The sequence below is a fragment of the Stegostoma tigrinum genome, chromosome 9, assembly GCF_030684315.1.
Source record: "Stegostoma tigrinum isolate sSteTig4 chromosome 9, sSteTig4.hap1, whole genome shotgun sequence".
Lineage (NCBI taxonomy): Eukaryota > Metazoa > Chordata > Chondrichthyes > Orectolobiformes > Stegostomatidae > Stegostoma > Stegostoma tigrinum.
In genome coordinates, this window is record NC_081362.1 from 98,797,832 (window position 1) to 98,819,583 (window position 21,752).

At 45.1% G+C, this 21,752-nt stretch overlaps 1 protein-coding gene across 2 annotated transcripts in view; it reads left to right on the forward strand.

The window, feature by feature from the left end:
• Positions 1–1,096: 1,096 nt before the first annotated feature.
• ctsba (cathepsin Ba) overlaps positions 1,097–21,752 on the forward strand; it is a 32,482-nt gene continuing 11,826 nt past the window's right edge. The window contains exons 1-5 of one of the 2 annotated variants that reach the window (XM_048536785.2): positions 1,097–1,325; positions 5,065–5,214; positions 5,396–5,481; positions 8,450–8,564; positions 16,126–16,244. In XM_048536785.2, coding sequence (XP_048392742.1) covers positions 5,092–5,214; positions 5,396–5,481; positions 8,450–8,564; positions 16,126–16,244 — 443 coding nt within the window. In that variant the 5' untranslated portion in view covers positions 1,097–1,325; positions 5,065–5,091. The remainder of the gene's footprint in view (positions 1,326–5,064; positions 5,215–5,395; positions 5,482–8,449; positions 8,565–16,125; positions 16,245–21,752) is intronic. The other variant, XM_048536786.2, reaches the window with a different exon arrangement.

The following is a 21,752-nucleotide window of genomic DNA, read 5'->3' on the forward strand; positions in this document are numbered from 1 at the left end:
TGTGATGTTGAAGGATAGTTGGAGGGCCCGTGGGGTTGCATTGTTGGAAGGATTCCTTTGTAAACAGCTCGGAGGGATTTTGAAACAATGAGCAGAAATCAAAGCAAATTCCAGAAAGCTGTGGCACACTTGGTATGATACCACAAAATAAAATGAACTCTCTCTCCTGACCTATTTGACATCCAGGAAGGATTGGATTGGTATTTGAGGAAAGCTAGGCCAGTATCCTCTGGAGTTTAGAAGAGTCAAAGGTGACTTAATTGAAACAGATAAGATCCTGAGGGGACTTGAATGAATGGATGTGGAAAGGATGGCTCCTCTTGTGGGTGAATCTAGAATTAGGAGGCAGAGGTAAACGGAGAATTACTTTACGTCTCAGAGACTTTAGAGTCTTTGGAATTTCCTTCCTCAAAAGGCAGCGGACGCAGAATCTTTAAATAAATTTAAGGCTGAGGGAAAACAGGTTCTTGATTGCCAAAGGGATAAAAGATTGTCGGGATATGCAGGAGGGTAGAGTTGAGGTTAAAGTCAGATCAGCTGTGTTCTTACTGAATGGTGGATCAGGCTGAAACGGCCACGTGGCCTGATCTTGTTTGTTGTTTGCACCTTATGAGTGCTGAGAAACAGCAGCATAAATAAGTGACGGGCTGGACTATGAAAACACAGCTGGTCAGGCAGCATCCGAGGAACAGGAAAGTCAATTGATTCCAGCATCTGCAGTCCTTACTGTCTCCACGAATAGGAAAGGGACAGACAATGTAACCGCAGGTGACATGAACAGCATGGACACCATGACAGTATGGAGCATACAATCAACACTGACCCCATCAAACAAGCCACCGTGTGTTTATTAAACACTCCCGGGACAGGGACAGCTGGGGGTTCGATACAGATTGGAACTTTCTCTACAATGTCCCCATCGGGCGGGGACGGCTTAAATTCTCTCCTCTTTTTCTTCTCCCTCATCCATGATAATCTTGCTTCCTTTTTATTTGTTCTTTATTTAAAACCCTTCGCTCAGTCACGTGAGCTGCTTTGTCAGCAGAGGGTAAGGGCCAGCTGACTGGAGTCATGGATCATTTGACTGGGGCGTTTCACAACACACTCAGCTGCTGAGTCAGCGGAGCGTGAGTTAATAGCAAAGCAGGAAGTAAAGGCAGAAATCTCATTGCAAAGGGTCAATGAGGCAGGGTGAGAGAGCTTTCTGAAGAAGGGTCTAGACCCGAACCGTCAGCTTTCCTGCTCATCTGATACAGCTGTGTTCATCCAGCTGTACACTTTGTTATCTCAGATTCTCCAGCATCTGCAGTTCCTACTGTCTTGGGGTAAGAGAGCTGCCGTGTGGGTGGGCGAAGGTGGGAGGCCTTAAAGACAGAGAGTGCGTAACTGTAAGGGACCAAAAAGACAGAGAGCAGGGAGAAAGTGAGGTGAAAAAGAGAGCCAGAATGTGGAGCGAGGGTGAGGAGGAGCATGTATTCCGAAGCAGAGAGAGAGAGAGAGAGAGAGAGAGAAAAGAGAAATATGGGGAGAGAGGGATTTGGGAAGGAGAGGGAGAAGAGAAGAAGGCCAAGGATAGAGAAGGAAAGAGAGCCTGAACCTAAGGGAATAGATCCTGGAGACCAGTTACTAGTGTTGGGTCCACTGCTGTTTGTCATTTTTATAAATGACCTGGATGAGGGTGTAGAAGGATGGGTTAGTAAATTTGCAGACGACACTAAGGTCGGTGGAGTTGTGGATAGTGATGAAGGATGCTGTAGGTTGCAGAGAGACACAGACAAGCTGCAGAGCTGGGCTGAGAGGTTGCAAATGTAGTTTAATGCAGACAAATGTGAGGTGATGCACTTTGGTAGGAGTAAGCAGAAGGCAAAGTACTGGGCTAATGGTAAGATTCTTCGTAGTGTAGATGAGCAGAGACATCTCGGTGTCCACGTACACAGATCCTTGAAAGTTGCCACCCAGGTTGACAGGGCTGTTAAGAAGGCATACAGTGTTTTAGCTATTATTAATAGAGGGATCGAGTTCTGGAACCAAGAGGTTATGCTGCAGCTGTACAAAACTCTGGTGTGGCCGCACTTAGAGTATTGCGTACAATTCTGGTCACCGCATTATAAGAAGGATGTGGAAGCTTTGGAAAGGGTGCAGAGGAGATTTACTAGGATATTGCCTGGTATGGAGGGAAGGTCTTACGAGGAAAGGCTGAGGGACTTGAGGCTGTTTTCGTTAGAGAGAAGGAGGTTGAGAGGTGACTTAATTGAAACATATAAAATAATCAGAGGGTTAGATACGGTGGATAGGGAGAGCCTTTTTCCTAGGATGGTGACGGCGAGCATGAGGGGGCATAGCTTTAAATTGAGGGGTGAAAGATATAGGACAGATGTCAGAGGTAGTTTCTTTACTCGGAGTAGTAAGGGAATGGAACACTTTGCCTGCAACGGTAGTAGATTCGCCAACTTTAGGTACATTTAAGTCGTCGTTGGATGAGCATATGGACGTACATGGAATAGTGTAGGTTAGCTGGGCTTGAGATCGGTATGACAGGTCGGCACAACGTCGAGGACCGAAGGGCCTGTACTGTGCTGTAATGTTCTATGTTCTAGATGAGTGTAAATAAGAGAATGGAGAGGGTGGGAATGGGAGAAAGAGAGGCAGAGGGAGGAAGGCAATAGGCTAAGGATAGACAAGATGTAGAAAATTTGGGGGGTGGGTGGGAAGAAATTGACATGTGGTAAGGAAGGGTAAAGGACAGTGAGGAAGAAGTGGAGGGAGGGAATGAGGGGGTAGGGTAGGAATAAAGCAATATTGTGCCTTCATTAATATCCTTTTTCTCTTCTGAAAATCAAATTTGACTTAAATGGTGCAGGGAAAGAGGAAGGGTGCTGAGAGAGAGACACATAAAGGGAGTCAACATGGTGTGGAGCTGGATGATCACAGCAGAGCAGGAAGGCTGACGTTTCAGGTCTGGATCCTTCTTCAGATTTTTATCTCTGCTGCCTGGCTTGCTGTGTTCATCCAGCTCTACACTATCTCTGACTCTTGCTTTGGCAGCTCTTACTATCTCAACATAGAATGAGTTTCTGAAGAAGGGTCCTGACCTGAAACCTCAACAAAGAGGGAGTGTGTTATTGATGGGCAGAAGGATAATGAAATAGTTTGAGCATGAAGTAGGAAGAAGAGTATGTGGATGGGATCTGACTGTTGCCTTTATGATCCCATAGGACTGCAGTGCCTCGGATTGTGACTCTCCAACAAAACAAATAGCTTTTGGATATTGCTGGGGAGATTTAAGGGAATGCAATAAGAGCTAATTCCATGGCCCAGGGGCTTTAATACTGGCCTTAAGGAGGCAGCAAAACGTCACTGGTTGCAGGAGATTCTGAAGTAGGAAGAATAGCTTGAGATCATAGTTCATGTTGATATCAGTGACCTAAACAAAGGAAGATGAAGTTGTGTAAGCAAAATACACAAACAAGAAAATATATTACAAAACAGACCTTCAAATTAAAGAATCTCAGGATTATTCCTGCGGCTATGTGCTAGTGAGATCAGGAATAGTTGGAATACATGACTGGAGGGTTGATGTAGGACATAGGGATTTCAACTTGAGGCATTGGGGCCAATTCTGGGGAAAACAGGGCCTGTTAAAAGTGGATGGGGTTGCCCCTGATCAGAACTGGAACAGAGGTTCTCCCAGGTACGTTTGCTGTTACTGTGGGGAAGGATTTAATCTAGAGGGGCAGAGAGAGAGAGTTCGCTTCAATGTTGAGGTCTCAACTGCTTTCTGTGTGTGGTTTTGAGGAGTTTCTTTCTTCTGAGGATTGAGTGTCTTTGGAACACCTTACCACAGGGAGCTGTGGGTGTCAGGAGTCCTTTTGTATGTTTTAAGGCTGCCAAAGATTCTTGATCAAGGGTTATGGGGAAAGGGTGGGAAAGAGGAAGTGTGGGATGAGCCATGATCCTATTGAATAGAGGAGCAGCCTCTCCCTGTTCCTGTTTCTTCTAGTTTCATGGTCTTAAAGACGAATATTGCTCTTGATCAAAGGATTTGTAGGAAAAACAGGCATGGGCTACTGCATTGGATGATCAGCCATGATCATAATCAATGGTGGAGCAGATTGAAGGGCTGAATGGCTTTCTCCTACTCCTCTTTCCTGTGTTTCTTTGAGATAAAAATTAGAAAGCTAAAGTGGAAGGCAAAGAAAACGAGCTAGCAGAAACTAGGGCTGGAGTACAAAAAGTTAAAAAGGGACGCTGTCTGAGAGCACAGCATGTTTACAATAATGTAGATAAATTAAGTGTTAATACTTGTGAAGAGGTATGATACAATTTCAACTATAGAGACATGGTTGCAGGTTGACCAAGGCTGTGAACTGAATATCTAAAGTTTCTCTATCTTTCACTAACTATGTCACCCCATGTCCTTTCCATTTTGGCTTCTCTTTTACTAAAGATAAAATCAGTGGAATAGTGAGAGAGGATATCTACGCAGGCGATTGAGATGTGGAATCAGTCAACATCTTACTAAGAAGCAACAAATGGTGGAAAACATGAGGGAAAGTTGATTGTAGGTCTCTTAAACAATAGTGGGTAACGTAAGGAATGGTATTAAACAGGAAATTAGATGTATGCAACAAAGGTACTGTAGTAAATATCTTTGAGCAAGCCCCTCAGTTCATAGACTGCTTGACAAACTGTTTCAGGGATTGGATGAGAAACATTTCTGACAATGTCATTACAAATCCATCTGTCTCTCTTGCTCTTAACCCCTCTACACCACCCCCCATTCTCTGAATTTCTTCCTGCCCACTTCTCAAACACTTCCTTTTGGTCAGTCTCTCCTTTCTCTCTATCTTTCTGTATCTTTATATATTCCTCCTTCTGTTTCCCTCCACTCCCTGTTTCTGTTCCCCTCGCTTCGACCCATCAATGTCACAATCTCTTCCAGTCTTTCACGCCCATTTTCTCACTCTCTCAGATACTCTTGCACTCCCTCTCTGATAGTCTCTCCCACCACCACCCCCCTCTCGTGTGCTATCAAGGACACATTTCAATCTTCCTCTTTTACAGTTGCTGACTTGAAGATTACTGACAAGTATGATGTTCATCTTTGCCTCATTCCTCTGTGTTTCCATGGTGATGGCCAACCCATTGCCAGATTTGGAGCCCCTGTCCCAGAATATGGTGATCTTCATCAACAAACTGAACACTACCTGGCAGGTCAGTAACTGCAGCTAGGGGAGGGGTTGGGGAGGGACCTTTGGAGTGGGGGCAGGGGATGGGAAGGGTCACAGTCACTGAAGTGTAGGATACTTTTTTAAGATAGCCCACGCCTTAAATGTGAACTGATATTGATTGGGCTGGGGGCTCTAAGAGATCTAACAATGGCCTTGTTTTCCAGGCTGGTCACAATTTCCAGAATGTTCCTTGGAGTTATGTGAAGAGACTGTGTGGGACGTTCCTCAATGGACCGAAACTGCCCTTAAGGTGAGGGGTAAAGCAGGGGCTTTGGAGGCGGCGGTCTCCAAGGGGACGGACCTGGACAGAACAGGGTCAGGTTTGGCTTTTGTCTTTGGGATGAGAATTTTTTTTGTTTTGTTTATTCATTGGTCTCCCTCCAGAGATGGACCATGAATCCATACCACTGAGAACCAAGGTCAGACCAATAGGCCCTGAGCTGTCTGGTGTGACCCCAGGTCTAATACCATCCTTCACGAACCACTTGCCCACCCTCTCCAGTGCTGTGACATCCCTCCTATAATGTGGATTCCACAACAGCACAGTACTCGTGCTGTGGCCAAATTAACCTTTGTTTTTATATAGTCCCAACATCACCTCCCTGCTCTTTAAACTGTCTGTACTAATGAAGGCATGCATCTCATATGCCTTCTGAACCACTTCATCCACCTGCCTCACTACCTTAAGAGGACCAGTGGACATGCATACCAAGCCTCTGTTCTCACTGTAGAGGATACAAAAAGCATTGGAGTAATAGCTGTGTGCAAGGGAGAGAGGATCTCTGTGAAATTGCATTTATCAGGGATGTAGTACTAATTGGGCTGTGACTGGAAAATCTCTGGGCTGAGGTGGATTTCATCATAGATTCTCAAGTGAGGTTGTCAATGCGGTAGTAGATGCCTTGGTGTTAATTTTCTAAAGTCCTCTATATTCTGGAAAAGTTCATCAGATTGAAAGTAACAAATATAACTCTATATTAAAAAAAAAGTGGGAGGGAGACAAAGGTGGGTCATGTTGTAGACAGTGCGGAGGGCTGTTCTTGGTTACAAAGGGACATTGATAGGATGCAGAGGTGGGCTGAGAAGTGGCAGATGAAGTTTAAGCCTGAAAAGTGTGAGGTAGTTCATTTTGGAAGGACAAACTAGAAAGCAGAATACAGGGTTAATGGAAAGATTCTTGGCAGTGTGGAGGAGCAGAGGGATCTTGGCGTTCATGTTCACAGTTCCCTGAAAGCTGCCAACCAGGCAGATAGAGTTGTTAAGAAGGTGTAAGGTGTGTTAGCTTTCATTAATAGAGGGACTGAATTCAAGAGCTGTGAAGTTATGCTCCAGCTACACAAAAGCCTGGTTCGGACACATCTGGAGTATTGTGTCCAGTTCTGGTCGCCTCGTTACAGGAAAGATGTGGAGGTGTTGGAAAAGGTGCAGAGGAGATTTACCAGGATGTTGCCTGGAATGGAGGGAAGACCTTGCATGGAAAGGTTGAGAGAACTCAGGCTTTTCTCTTTTAGAATGATGAAGGATGAGAGTTGACCTGATACAGGTGTACAAAATGATCAGAGGTATAGATAGAGTGGACAGCCAGATACTTTTTTGTAGGGTGGAGGTAGGTATTCTGAGGGGGCATAGTTTTAAAGTGAGTGGAGGTAGAGATATGGGAGATGTCAGAGCTAGGTTCTTTACTCAGTGGTTGGGGCGTGGAATGCCTTGCAGGAGAGAGTAGTGAGGTCAGCCTCATTGGGGCATTTAAGCGGCAACTAGACTTGCTGTGTATTATCAGCCTCTCACCTGTGGATATTGGCTCCCAGCATCTGCAGTCCTTATTGTTTCCAGGCTTGGAGAGAGGATTGGCTGGCTGCCAGAAACACAGCACATGTAAATGGGTGTCTTCCTGATTGACAGGATGTGACAGTTGGAGTCTCTCAAGGGTCTGTGCTGGCATCTCAACCTTTCACAATTTACACTTAGTGGTTTTGATGAAGGGTGGCTGGGGTCACAAATGAAACCAGGACAGATGGGGAAAGGACATTGTGAAGAAGACATGGGAAGTTGAAGATGGATAGAAAGGTTGAATGAGTGGACAAAGCTGTCATGGTATATAATGTGGGAAGTTCTGTTTGGCAGGAAGAATTAAAAAAATGTGCAATATTACCAAAATGGAAGCTGACAGCAGGATTCCATGGTAAAGGGATTTCTGGTGTGTGATCCATTGAAAAGAGACTGTTCCGGTGCAATGTGTAATTCAAGTAGTAATGGAATGCTGCTGTTTATTGCAAGAAGAATTTTTTAAAAAAAAGTTGTGCTTTAGTTATACAGATCATATCTCTAGTAGCATGTACGATTTGTCTCCTGGCTTAAGGGATGTAAATACGTTGGAGACAGTTCTGAGGAGGTTTACTAGATGATATCTGGAATGAGTGGGTAGTTTTGAGGAAAAGTTGGACAGGCTGGACTTGCTTCCATGAGACTTTAGAGATTCGAGGGGTGACTGGATTTAAGTGCTTATGATCTGTAATGGTTTTGACAAGGTGGATATGGAAAGGATGTTCCCCTTGTGGGTCAGGGCAGAAGCAGGGGAGCTGTTTTAAGTCCACGTTTTCAGGACACGATGAAAAGATCTTGTTCAACACTGGAATTCTTAGCAGTGGCGTTGGTGTCATTGAATATTTTAAGGTGGATAGAGCCTTATTAGGCAAGGATGGAGTTGTCGGGCAAATGGGAATGTGGGATTTGAAACAAATAGCTCTTGTGATCTTATCAAATGACAGAGCACGCTTTAAGAACCAAATGATCTACCTCTGTTCCTATTTTTTTTGCGTGTTTGTATTTCTGTATGTTCTGGGTTTTGTGTGTGGAAGCATTATTTCAAGGGAAATTGTGGAGCTGGGTCATTCACAGCTCAGGAAATGTTTCATCGAAGAAAATAAAGTGAAAACCTGGAAAAATCTCACAACCCATACAGCTTCAACAAACCTTGCGGATTCTGAGTGTTAAGTGAATCTTTGAATCAGAGTGAAACATTATTTTGGATGTGGCTCTCCAGGGATATGGAATCAAATCAGGTACAAATCAACCATGATCTCATTGAGTAGTGAACAGTCTCAAGGGGCTGAACGGATTATTGTTCATGAGGGATGCTTTCTGGCTAATGTGCATGAACTTTTTTGCAACACAGCACAAGATGAATATTCCTAATTGATTTTTTGCTTCTATGACAGATCTCAGAAGCTCACTGCTTTGAACCTTCCAACAGACTTTGACTCTCGGGAACAGTGGCCAAATTGTCCCACCATCAAGGAAATCCGTGACCAGGGATCATGTGGATCCTGTTGGGTAAGGAAGGAGCAGCGTAGACAGCAGTTGTCCCATGTTCCTTTTTGTAACTTACCTGATCATGATCTCCTAAAGATAAATAATTACTTTTATTCATCATGGGATGTGGACTTTGCTTTGAAGTTGGTGGTCAGTAGCCAGTTTCCACCATTGCTGTTCACATGCAGGTAGACCCACGATATTGTCAGTGAGGATGTACCAGGATTTTCAGCCAGTAACTGGAAGACTGGTGCTATTTCCATAATGAATCCTTTTGGGAAGCAAGGAATCAGTACAATGCTGGCTGGGTGGTGGGAAAGGAAAGTCACTGGTCAAAACTTTCACTGTAACAAATCGACAAAAGTCAAATAATTTACAGCATTAACAAGTGAAGGATATTTTGAATAAAAATGTGAATTTCATTTCATGTAGCTAATACCTCAAAGTCCAATCCCTTGAAATTTTGTTCTTGCACAAATGTTGGATCTTCATGTAATCCCAGTCTTTCCAACTCTGTCTTCATTTTATAGGATTGTTTGCTTTTCTAACTCCAATGTCTTGGCCAATCTTGGACATTGTGCAAGTCTTGTTGCATTTAGACGTGGACTGTTTCAGTATTTGAGTTGCAAATGATAAACTCTTTTTATTTTCTCTTTATTCATTCACGGGATGAGGGCATCGCTGGCTAGGCAGCATTTATTGCTGTTCCTAATTGCCCAGAGGGAAGTTGATTCAACCATATTGTTGTTGGTCTGGAGTCACATGTAGACCAGACCAGGTAAGGATGGCAGTTTCCTTCCCTAAAGGGCATTAGTGAACCAGATGGGTTTTTTCCTGACAATCAACAATGGATTCATGATCATCATTAGATTTTTAATAGCAGATATTTTATTGAATTCAAATGCTACCATCTGCCATGGCAGGATTTGAACCAGTGTCCCCAGGACACCACCTGGCTCTCTGGATTAACAGTCCAGTGATAATGCTACTAGGCCACTGCCTCCCCTCATCACCCTCAGACAAAGTGATCATTGGCAAACATCCCTACTTCTGACCTAATGATGGAGATAAGGTCATTACGCAGCTGAAGATGGTTGGGCCAAGGACACTAAGGAACACCTGCAGAGATGTCCTGGGGCTGAGATGATTGACCTCCAACATCACGACTATCTCTGTTAGGTATGAGTCTAACCAGTGCAATTTTCCCCTGATTTCCAGTGACTCCAGTTTTGCTCAGACTCTTTGTCACACTCCATTAAATGAGGGCTGTCACACATCTCCTCACCCCTCTGGAATTCAGCTCTTTGTCCTTGTTTGAACCAAGGCTGTAATGAGATCAGGAGCTGAGTGGCCCTGGCGGAACCCAAACTGGGCGTCGCTGAACAGGTGCTGTATGATAGCGCTGTTACTGATTGTGAGTAGACGGGGGCAGTAATTATTCAGGTTAGATTTGTTGTGTTTTGACTTATCACCACATGTACGGTGATACAGTGAGAAATATTGTTTTGTGTGCTATCCAGGCAAATCACACCCTTAAGTACATCATGGTAATAGAACATAATGCAGAACAGTGTTACAGCTACAAAGAAGGTATGGAGAAATATCAACTGTAATATCAGAGGTCAATTCATATGTCTGATAACAGCAGGGAAGAAGCTGTTCTTGAATCAGTTGGTACATATTTTCAAACTTCTGTATCTTCTGCCTGATGGAAGAGTGTATCCAGGGTGAGAGGGGTCTTTGCTTATGTTGATTGTAGTTCCCACTGCCTCAGAAAAACAGATGGAGTCAATGAATGGAAGGCTGGTTTGAGATGAACTGGGCTGTGTTCATGACTCTAGTTTCTGGTGTCTTGAAGAGCAGTTGCCATACTATGCTGATGCTTTAAGATAAATGCACCGTAGAAAGCATTCTATGAAAAATTGGCAAGGGTCTATGGACGTGCCAAATGTCCTTTGCCTCCAATGCCTCAGGAGACTATGGTGTGCTTTCTTGATTGTAGTGTTGATGTGGATGGACTAGGATAGATTGATATTTACTCTGAGGAAATTGTAAGTCTTGACCACATCCACCTCATCACCATTTCAGTGTACAGGACAGTCCTGGGTAATTTTCCACTTCAGCTAAATGTCAGTGTTCTGACTGTATTGGAAGAGCTTGGTTAAGGGAGTGGCAAGTTCTGAAGAGTTGTGCTCCCGTATTATTAGCAGAATATTATCAAGGCCCATAGTCTTTGCAGTGTCCAATATCTTCAACTATATTGTAATATCATGTGGAGGGAATTGTGATAACTAACAAGGTGAACAGCTGGTTAAAACAGCAGGCCTAGCAGCAGAGGAGCAGGAAAACTGATGTTTTGGGCAGAGACCCTTCCTTAGAAAGCTTTCTGAAGAAGGGTCTTGGTCCAAAACGTCAGCTTTCCTGCTCTGATGCTGCTTGGCCTGCTGTGTTCATCCAGCTCTACACCTTGTTATCACAGATTCTCCAGCATCTGCAGTTCCTGCTATCTCCTGGAGGGAATTGAATTGGCTGAAGACTGGTATCTGTAACACTGGGGACCACTGGAGGAGGTTGAGATGGATCATCCACTTGGCACTTCCTGCTGAAGATTGCTGTGAATGCTTCAGCCTTACTTTTGCATTGATGTGTTGGGCTCTTCCATCAATGAGGATGGGGATACTCGTGTAGTCTCTTCCTTCTGTGAGCAGTTTAATCGTTCACCATTCATAACTGGATGTGGCAGGATTGCAGAGCTTCTTCTGGAGCACTGGTTGAGGGATCACTTGGCTCTGAGAATGTGAAGAGGAATTTTTTTCCTTGGGGTTGAGTCTTTTTATCTCATTGACACTGCTGTGGGAGTACAGTCCTTGTGTACATTTAATGCTGAGATAAGTAGATTCTGGATCAGTTGGGGAATTGAGTGTTGGAGAGAAAAAGCAAGAAAGTGGATGTCAGGAATGTCCGATCAGCCATGAACCTAATTGAATGGCGGAGAAGGCTCAAGGGCTGAATGGTCTTCTCTCGTTCCTATTTCTTAGTCTTATGGTTATCCTAATAGCTGCCCTGCAATACTGTTGTATCCTCGTGCTTTGTAAGCTGAGATTTCCCCTGGGCCAAACATAGAACATTAGAACATAGAACAGTACAGCACAGAACAGGCCCTTCAGCCCACAATGTTGTGCCGACCATTGATCCTCATGTGTGCACCCTCAAATTTCTGTGACCATATGCATGTCCAGCAGTCTCTTAAATGACCCCAATGACCTTGCTTCCACAACTGCTGCTGGCAACGCATTCCATGCTCTCACAACTCTGTAAAGAACCTGCCTCTGACATCCCCTCTATACTTTCCACCAACCAGCTTAAAACTATGACCCCTCGTGTTAGCCATTTCTGCCCTGGGAAATAGTCTCTGGCTTTCAACTCTATCTATGCCTCTCATTGTCTTGTATACCTCAATTAGGTCCCCTCTCCTCCTCCTTTTCTCCAATGAAAAGCGACCAAGCTCAGTCAACCTCTCTTCATAAGATAAGCCCTCCAGTCCAGGCAGCATCCTGGTAAACCTCCTCTGAACCCTCTCCAAAGCATCCACATCTTAACTATAGTACAGCGACCAGAACTGGACGCAGTATTCCAAGTGCGGTCTAACCAAAGCTTTATAGAACTGCAACAAGATCTCACGACTCCTAAACTCAATCCCCCTGTTAATGAAAGCCAAAACACCATATGCTTTCTTAACAACCCTGTCCACTTGGGTGGCCATTTTAAGGGAACTATGTATCTGCGCACCAAGATCCCTCTGTTCCTCCGCACTGCCGAGAATCCTATCCTTAATCCTGTACTCAGCTTTCAAATTCGACCTTCCAAAATGCATCACCTCGCATTTATCCAGGTTGAACTCCATCTGCCACCTCTCAGCCCATCTCTGCATCCTGTCAATGTCCCGCTGCAGCCTACAACAGCCCTCTACACTGTCAACGACACCTCCGACCTTTGTGTCGTCTGCAAACTTGCTGACCCATCCTTCAATCCCCTCATCCAAGTCATTAATAAAAATTACAAACAGTAGAGGCCCAAGGACAGAGCCCTGTGGAACCCCACTCACCACTGACTTCCAGGCAGAATATTTTCCTTCTACTACCACTCGCTGTCTTCTGTTGGCCAGCCAATTCTGTATCCAAGCAGCTAAGTTCCCCTGTATCCCATTCCTCCTGACCTTCTGAATGAGCCTACCATGGGGAACCTTATCAAATGCCTTACTGAAGTCCATATACACCATATCCACAGCTCGACCCTCATCAACTTTTCTAGTCACATCCTCAAAAAACTCGATAAGGTTTGTGAGGCATGACCTACCCCTCTCAAAGCCGTGTTGACTGTATTTGATCAAGCCATGCTCCTCCAGATGGTCATAAATCCTATCCCTCAGAATCCTTTCTAACACCTTGCAGACGACAGACGTGAGACTTACTGGTCTGTAATTGCTGGGGATTTCCCTATTTCCTTTCTTGAAGGGAGGAATTACATTTGCCTCTCTCCAGTCCTCAGGTACGACTCCAGTAGAGAGCGAGGATGCAAAGATCTTCACAAGTGGCGAAGCAATTGCATTTCTCGCTTCCCAAAGCAGCCGAGGACAAATCTGGTCTGGGCCTGGCGACTTGTCAATCTTAATGTTTGACAAAATTTTCAGCACATCAGCTTCCTCTATCTCTATCCATTCCAGCATGCACACCTGCTCTTCAAAGGTTTCATTCACTACAAAGTTCGTTTCTTTCGTAAAGATAGAAGCAAAAAACTCATTAAGGGCTTCCCCTACCTCCTCAGACTCCACACACAAGTTCCCTATGCTATCCCTGATCGGCCCTACTCTTTCTTTGACCATTCTCTTATTCCTCACATAAGTGTAAAATTCCTTTGTGTTTCCCTGATTCCTTCTGCCAAGCCTTTCTCGTGCCCCCTCCTGGCTCTTCTCAGACCTTTTTTGAGCTCCTTCCTTGCCTGCGAGTAATCTTCTGTAGCTGAACTTGACCCTAGCTTCCTCCACCTTATGTAAGCTACCTTCTTCCTTTTCACAAGAAGCTCCACCGCTCTCGTCATCCAAGGTTCCTTTATCTTACCCCTCCTTGCCTGTCTCAGAGGGACATATTTACTCATCACTCACAACAACTGTTCCTTAAACAGTCTCCACATGTTTAAAGTTCCCTTACCATGGAACAATTGCTCCCAGTCCATGCTTCCTAACTCGTGTCTAATCGCATCATAGTTTCCTCTTCCCCAATTAAATATCCTCCCATTTTGCCTAATCCTCTCCTTCTCCATAGCTATGTAGAATGTGAGGCAGTTATGGTCACTATCACCAAAATGCTCTCCCACCACAAGATCTGATACCTGCCCCGGCTCGTTTCCGAGCACCAAGTCTAGAATGACCTCTCCCCTCGTCGGCCTGTCAACGTACTGCGTTAGGAAACCCTCCTGAACACACCTTACAAATACAGCTCCATTCAAATCTTCTGCTTGAAGCAGGTTCCAATCAATATTAGGAAAGTTAAAGTCACCCATTACAACAACCCTACTGCGACAACACTTTTCCAAAATCTGTCGACCTATGCTTTCATCAATCTCCCTGCTGCTATTGGGGGGCCTGTAGTAAACCCCTAACGAGGTGACTACTCCCTTGCTGTTCCCAATTTCCACCCACACTGACTCGGTAGGCAGATCTTCCTCGACAAAGGAAGCTTCTGTAGCTGTGATACCCTCTCTGATTAGTAGTGCTACACCCCCTCCTCTTTTTCCCCCCTCCCTATTCTTTTTAAATGTTCTAAACCCTGGAACATCCAGCAACCATTCCTGCCCATGAGAAACCCATGTCTCTGTTATGGCCACAACAACATAGCACCAGGTACTGATTCATGCTCTAAGTTCATCACTTTTATTCCTGATACTCCTTGCATTAAAGCAAACACACTTTAACCGATCCTTTGGTTCCTTTCCACTAGCTGGTCTACCTCTTGCTACTGCCTCACCTGTATCAACTCTCACCTCCGGTATACAGCTCAGGTTCCCACCCCCCTGCCATACTAGTTTAAACTTTCTCGAACTACTCGAGCAAACCTTCCACCCAGGACATTGGTCCCCTTCCAGTTCAGATGCAACCCGTCCTTCACACACACTCCTAATTAGTTGATAGTTCTGTGGCCCAGTTAGTCAATTCGCTCTAACCATAATCCTATTTTCTCCACTCTCACCTTGAAGGTACTGTGCCCAGTTTGCTCGCTCTCTCCCTCACCCTGTAACCACTGACAACTACAGGGACAGTGTCTCCTTAAGCATTTCCTCCTGGGCCATACGTTCCCATCCCTGCCTCACCTGCATTTGTGCCTTTCGTTCCCTGATCATACTAAAACTGAATTTGAATGACCTAGTCTGAAGGGTTTGACTGCCTCCCAGGGTAAAGTCTCCATACACTTTCTCCTTGCTCCAGTGTGACACAATGGTTGCAGTTCTGACTCCAGGGGTTAGTGGTAATCAGCAGCAAGTTTCCTGAACTGATTTGACCTGAAGCTATTGACTTCAGACCCCATGAAGTTTTATACTGGGGATCCCCAGGGCAACTCCCCCCTGCGTGTGTGTGTGTGTGTGCGCGCCATTGTGCTGCCACCTCTGCTGGGTCTGTCCTGCTCATGTTCTTGTTCAAAGGAGCTCAGTTACTTCATCGATGTCATCCTTGGGAAGGGGTTACGCAATCAGACCCCTAGCCTTACAGCTAACTTCCCCATGTGACTAACATCCTACCCACATTTGCCTGTAGCCTAGTTGTTTTTTCTTTTGACCTTGAGTCTGAGCTGCTGGAAGTTACGGCTGCTCTTGCTGGTACTACCCATAAAGAACAGCTTCTGGCACCTTCGACTTGATCTCAGTTGACTATCGAATTGCCTGATTCACACTCCATAATCAGCTTCTGAAAAGTGGTGATGCAGGGCTTGAGTGAGCTCTTCATCAGTGAGTCAAGCCCCTTCTCCTGAATTAAACACTGTCCAAGAACTTATAGATTTAGAATGTAAGAAATGGGGAGTTGATGGCCAGTGTTATTATTGCTAGGCTATTAATCCCGAGACCCTGGGAATGTTCTGGGGACCTGGGTTCAAATTCTGCCAAAGCTGATAGAGTTTAAATTCAATAAGTATCTGGAATTTGCATTCTTTTATGGTAGCCATGAATTTGTTGATAGTCAGGAAAAACCCATCTAGACCATGAATGCCCTTTTTAGGGAAGGAATCTGCCATCCTTGGTCTAGCCTACATATGACTCTAGACCCATAGCAATATGATTGAATTTGAACTGACCTGGGCAATTGGGGATGTGTAATAAATGCTGGCTTTCCCAGTGATTCCCATATCCCATGAAGGAATAAAAACTAGTGCTCAGTGAGTACTGTGATTGACAGATCAGTGAAAGTTGGTGGGTAGGTGGGAGCTGTGTGGTGAGAGTTTCTTTCTTTTTTTTTGTTTCTCTTGTTCATGGGGTGTGGGTGTAGCTGGCTGGGTCAGCATTTTATTGACCAATTGTTGGCTCTTTTCTTCAGGCCTTTGGTGCAGTGGAAGCTATGTCCGATAGGATTTGTATCCATTCCAGAGGGGAAGTCAATGTGGAGATCTCAGCTGAAGACCTTCTGAGCTGCTGTAAACTCGAATGTGGGAATGGGTAAGTAATTCTGGACAAGGAGCCTGATGATCCTTAAGGGAGGACGGAAACACAAGACAGTGTGGACGTGGCAGCCATCTTAACCAGGAGTTCTTTCTAGCGGTTGATTGTATTGTGCTGTTGTGAAGTTGTAATGTTAATCAGACATGTGGAGACTTCTGGGATGCCCACAATTGAACTAATCAGGAACAGCACAGGGTTATATAGAATAAAACTCCCTTCACACTGTCTCTCTATCAAATTCTCCCAGGACCAGATCAGCAGTGTTAGATCTCGATTTTAAAGCTTTCAGAGACAGTAAGAACTGCCGATGCTCGAGTCAGAGATAAGTGTGGAGCTGGGGGAACACCTCAGGCCAGGCCAGGCAGCCAGGCCCTATTTCTGAAAGGTCCTGACCCGAAACATCAGCTTTCCTATACTTCTACTGCCTGGCCTACTTTGTTCCTCTAGCTCCATGCTCATTATCTTAAAGCTCCCTCTACTTTTTTAAAACTGACAGCAAGTTGCCCCAACTATTTAAATAAAGTAAAGTTCTACACTGTCTCCATCCAACAGAGGGCAGAGGCAGAGTAAATCTGCTTCTACAGTGTCTCAATCAACCACTCCCGGGACTAGAGGTTAAGGTACAGTAAAGCTTGTTCTGCAATGTCCCATCCAACCCTCCACTTTTAAGTGTAAAGTGCTCTCAACATTTTTAAACTGAAAGTCAGGCAGCCTCTGCTTTTTTTGTGTTTTTTTAATATAAAAACTGAAAGTCAAGGTCTTTGTACTTTTTTCTTTAAAACTCAAAGTAAGGCACTCTCTACCCTTTTAATATTGAAAGTAAAACACTCCCAACACTCCCTAACATTCCAGGATAGGTACAGCACAGGGTTAGCTGCAGTGTTAAACTCCTTTGGAAGAATGAAAGAACATAAACAGGAGCAGGCTCTGCGTGGGTTTCCTCCGGGTGCTCTGTTTCCTCCCACAGTCCAAAGATGTGCAGGTTAGGTGGATTGGCCATGCTAAATTGCCTGTAGTGTTCAGGGGTGTGAGTTATAGGGGGATGGGTCTGGGTGGGATGCTTCAAGGGGCGGTGTGGGCTTGTTGGACTGAAGGGCCTGTTTCCACACTGTAGGGAATCTAATCTAATCTATCTGGCCCATTGATATCAGAAATCATGGGAACTGCAGATGCTGGAGAATCCAAGATAACAAAGTGTGAATCTGGATGAACACAGCAGGCCAAGCAGCATCTCGGGAGCACAAAAGCTGACGTTTCGGGCCGAGACCCTTCATCCAGCTCCACACTTTGTTATCTGGCCCATTGAGCCTGCTCTGCCATGAGTCTTGTCACAGATTTGACTCCACTTACCTGTCGGTTTACCATAACTCTTAATTCCTTTACAGTTCAAAAATCTTTACCTTTGCTTTAGAAACATTCAGTGAGGTAGTCTCAAATACATCGGGCAAAGAATTCTACACATTCACAAACTTTGGAGGAAGAACTTCTTCACCAACTCAGTCCTGAATCTGCTCCCCTTTTGAGGCTAACCCCACTCCCAGTTCTAGTTTCACCCACCAGTGGAAACAACCACCCTGCTTGTATCTTTATCTATTTCCTTTAATTTTTTTTCTGTAAAACATTCCCTGCCATGCATGCACGCACCTCCTCCTTCTGAATTTCAGTGAGTGTAGTCCCAGTCACTTCAGTCTGTCCTCACGAGCCAACCCTACCACTCTGGAATCAACCTAGTGAATCTCCTCTGCATCCCCTCTGGTGCTAGTACATCCTTTCTCAAGCGAGGAGACCAAATTGTACACAGTTCTCTAGGTGAGGCCTCACTCGTACCCGATTCAGCTGTAATGTACCCTCCATTTTTCCAGCAATGAAGGACAATATATTCCATTTATTTACCTGCTGTACCGGCAAACCAATTGTGATTCATGCACCGTGACACCCAGGTCCCTCTGCACAGCTGAATTCTGCAATTTTTCACCATTTAATCATAGTCCATTTTGCCATTTCGTCCTACTAAAATGGTATGAGGTCATCCAATGTCTTACTCTATCTGCCAAGCCATTGTACACTTACTTTACCCAATCTATCTACAACTGCAGACTTTGTTCTCTGCACACTTTGCTTTACCACTCATTTTTAGTATCACCTGTGAACTTTGACACTACATGTGGCTCCCAACTTCAAATCATGTGAATTTTAAATGATTGTGTTCCCAACACTGATCCCTGAGTCACACCACTAGCCACTGTTTGCCAACCAGAAAAACACCCATTTATTCCCACTCTGTTTTCTGTTAGTTAACCAATCCTCTGTCGTTTATAATGTTACCTAAAATGCGGTGTACTTTCATCTTTATGGAGCAGCTTTTTGTGTGGCATCTTGCCATGTATCCTGAATTTCCAGAAGGCATTTGACGTCTACCAGTTCCCTGTTGCCCATTGCGCTTGTAATGTCTTCGGAGTTACAGTGAATTAAACATTACCTGCTTTTCGTGAACCCATTCTGTCTGCCCAATGGGACAATTTCTATCCAGATCTCATGCTTTTTCTTCCTTTTTTAAAAAAGTTAAACTAATGGATGATAGTTACCCACTTTTTGTCTACCTCCTTGGTCCTCCCCTGCCATTGCCTCCTTGTCATCAATAATTGGTATGTTATTTGTGTCTACCGCTGAAGACTGACACACAATGCCCTGTTCAACACCGTAGCCATTTCCTATTATTAAATCCGCTTTCTCATCCTCCTAAGGTCCAACATTTACCTTAGTCACACTTTTTTTCATTTTTATATTTTGTAGAAACCTTTTAATATCTGTTTTTTACATTCTGAACTAGTTTACTCTCCGGCCATCTTGCCTTTCTTTATAGCTTTTCTTGTGGCTTTCTATTGACACCTTTAAAGATTTCCTGAACCCCTAGTTCCCCATTAATTTTTGCCACTGTGTGCGTTAGCTTTCAATTTGAAACTCTGCGTTATTTCCTTAGTTATCCATGGCTTTTTTCCCCTTCCGACAGTCCTTCCTTTATTCACTGGTATGTATTTTTTTTTGCTGAGTGCTGTGAAAAATCAATTTTTGAAAGTCCTCCACTGTTCCTGTCCACCTTTTTTAAATTGAAAGTAAAGCTCTCTCTGCAACATCTCCATCAAATATTTCCAAGGCACGGACAGCAGAGGCTAAGATACAGAGGGAAAACTCCCTATACTGCTTTTAGACTGAAAGTAAAGCTCCGTCAATGCTGTCCCTATTGAACTTTCCAAAGGCAAGTATAACACAGATCCGATACGCTGAGTGTGTTGGATAGAAACACTGGTGAGCAGGAAACAATGAAAAACTGAAAGAACTGCAGATGCTAGAAATGGGAAACACAGGTTTCAGAAGTTCTCAGCAGGTCTGGCAATGTCTGTGGAGAGGAATCAGAATGAACATTTCAGGTCCACTGACCAGTGGGTACTGCAGGAATCAGTGCTAGCACCCCAGCGAATCACAACTTCTCATCACGTTTAGTTCCCTCCTTAAAACCATTATCTCAAAGTGCAAATAAAACAAAGCTGGGTGGGAGGGTGAGCTGTGAGGACGGTTCAGAGATGTTTTGGTGTGATTGGACAGGCTGAGCAAGTGGCAAATGCATGGCAGATGTAGTATAATGTTGACAAATGTGAGGTTATCCTCCTTGGGCGCAAAAACAGGAAGGCAGGTATTATCTGGCTGTAAGTTGAGAGAGGGGGGTGTGCAGCTGGACCTGGGTGTCCCTGTGTGCCATTTGCTGAAGGAAAGCAATGGAGGTGGTAAAGAAGGCAAATAGTACGTTGGCCTTCATTGAGAGGTTTTGAGGACAGGGGCAGGGATGTGTTTCTTGCTGTTGTGCAGGGCCATGGTGAGGCCACACGTGGAATATTGTGTGCAGTTTTAGTCTTATCTGAGGAAGGATATCTCTCTCCAGAGGAATATAGCGAAGGCTAACAGGCTGATGCCTGGGCTGACTGGCCTGATATGTGCGAAGAGATTGAATCACTTATTTGCTGGAGTTCAGAATAAAATGGGATCTTGTGGAGACCCATAAAACTCTAACAGGAAAAGTCAGGGTAGATGCAGGATGTTCTTGATGGTGGCAGAGTCCAGACCAGGGATCTCACACTTAAGGATATGGGATAACAAAGTGTGGAGCTGGATGAACACAGAAGGTCAAGCAACATCTTAGGAGCACAAAAGCTGATGTCTTGGGTCTAGACCCTTCATCAGAGAGGAGGATGGTGAGAGGGTTCTGAAATAAATAGGGAGAGCGGGGGAGGTGGATTGAAGGTGGATAGAGGAGAAGATAGGTGGAGAGGAGACAGACAAGTTAGAGGTGGGGATGGAGCCTGTAGAGGTGAGTATGTGGAGGGAGGGGACAGGTCAGTCCGGGGAGGACGGACAAATCAAGGGGGCAGGATGAGGTTAGGAAGTAGGAAATGAAGGTGTGGCTTGAGATGGGAGGAGGGGACAGGCGAGACGAAGAACAGGTTAGGGAGGTGGGATGCGCTAGGCTGGTTTTGGGATGCAGTGGGGGGAGGGAAGATTTTGAAGCTTGTGAAGTCCACATTGATACCATTGGGCTGCAGGGTTCACAAGCGGAATGAGGTGCTGTTCCTGCAACCTTTGGGTGGCATCATTGTGGCACTGCAGGAGGCCCAGGATGGACATGCCGTCTAAGGAATGGGAGGGGGAGCTAAAATGGTTCATGAGTGGGAGGTACAGTTGTTTATTGCGAACTAAGTGGAGGTGTTCTGCAAAGTGGTCCCCAAGCCTCCGCTTGCTTTCCCCAATGTAGAGGAGGCCACACTGGGTACAGTGGATGCAGTATACCACATTGGCAGATGTGCAGGTGAACATCTGCTTAATATGGAAAGCCATCTTGGGTCCTGGGACGGGGGTGAGGGAGAAGGTATGGGGGCAAGTGTAGCACTTTGCAGTTGCAGGGGAAGGTGCCGGGTGTGGTGGGGTTGGAGGGGAGTGTGGAGCGGACAAGGGAGTCCCAGAGAGAGTGGTCTCTCCAGAAGGCAGACAAATGTGGGGATAGAAAAATGTCTTGGGTGGTGGGGTCGAATTGTAGATGGCGGAAGTGTCGGAGGATGATGTGTTGTGTCCGGACGTTGGTGGGCTGGTATGTGAGGATGAGGGGATTCTCTTTTGGCAGTTATTGTGGGGATGGGGTGTGAGGGATGTGTTGCGGGAGACACGCTCGATGGCGTTCTCGACCACTGGGGGGGGGGGGGGGGGGGGGGGGGGGTGGAGAGAGAATGTTGCAGTCCTTGAATGCGGACATCTGGGATGTGCGGGAGTGGAATGCCTCATCCTGGGAGTAGATCTGGTGGAGACGAAGGAATTGGGAATAGGGGATAGAAATTTTGCAGGAGGTGGGTGGGAAGAGGTGTATTCTAGGTAGCTGTGGGAGTTGGTGGGCTTGAAATGGACATCAGTTTCTAGCTGGTTGCCTGAGATGGAGACTGAGAGGCAACTCTTATTCCGCTT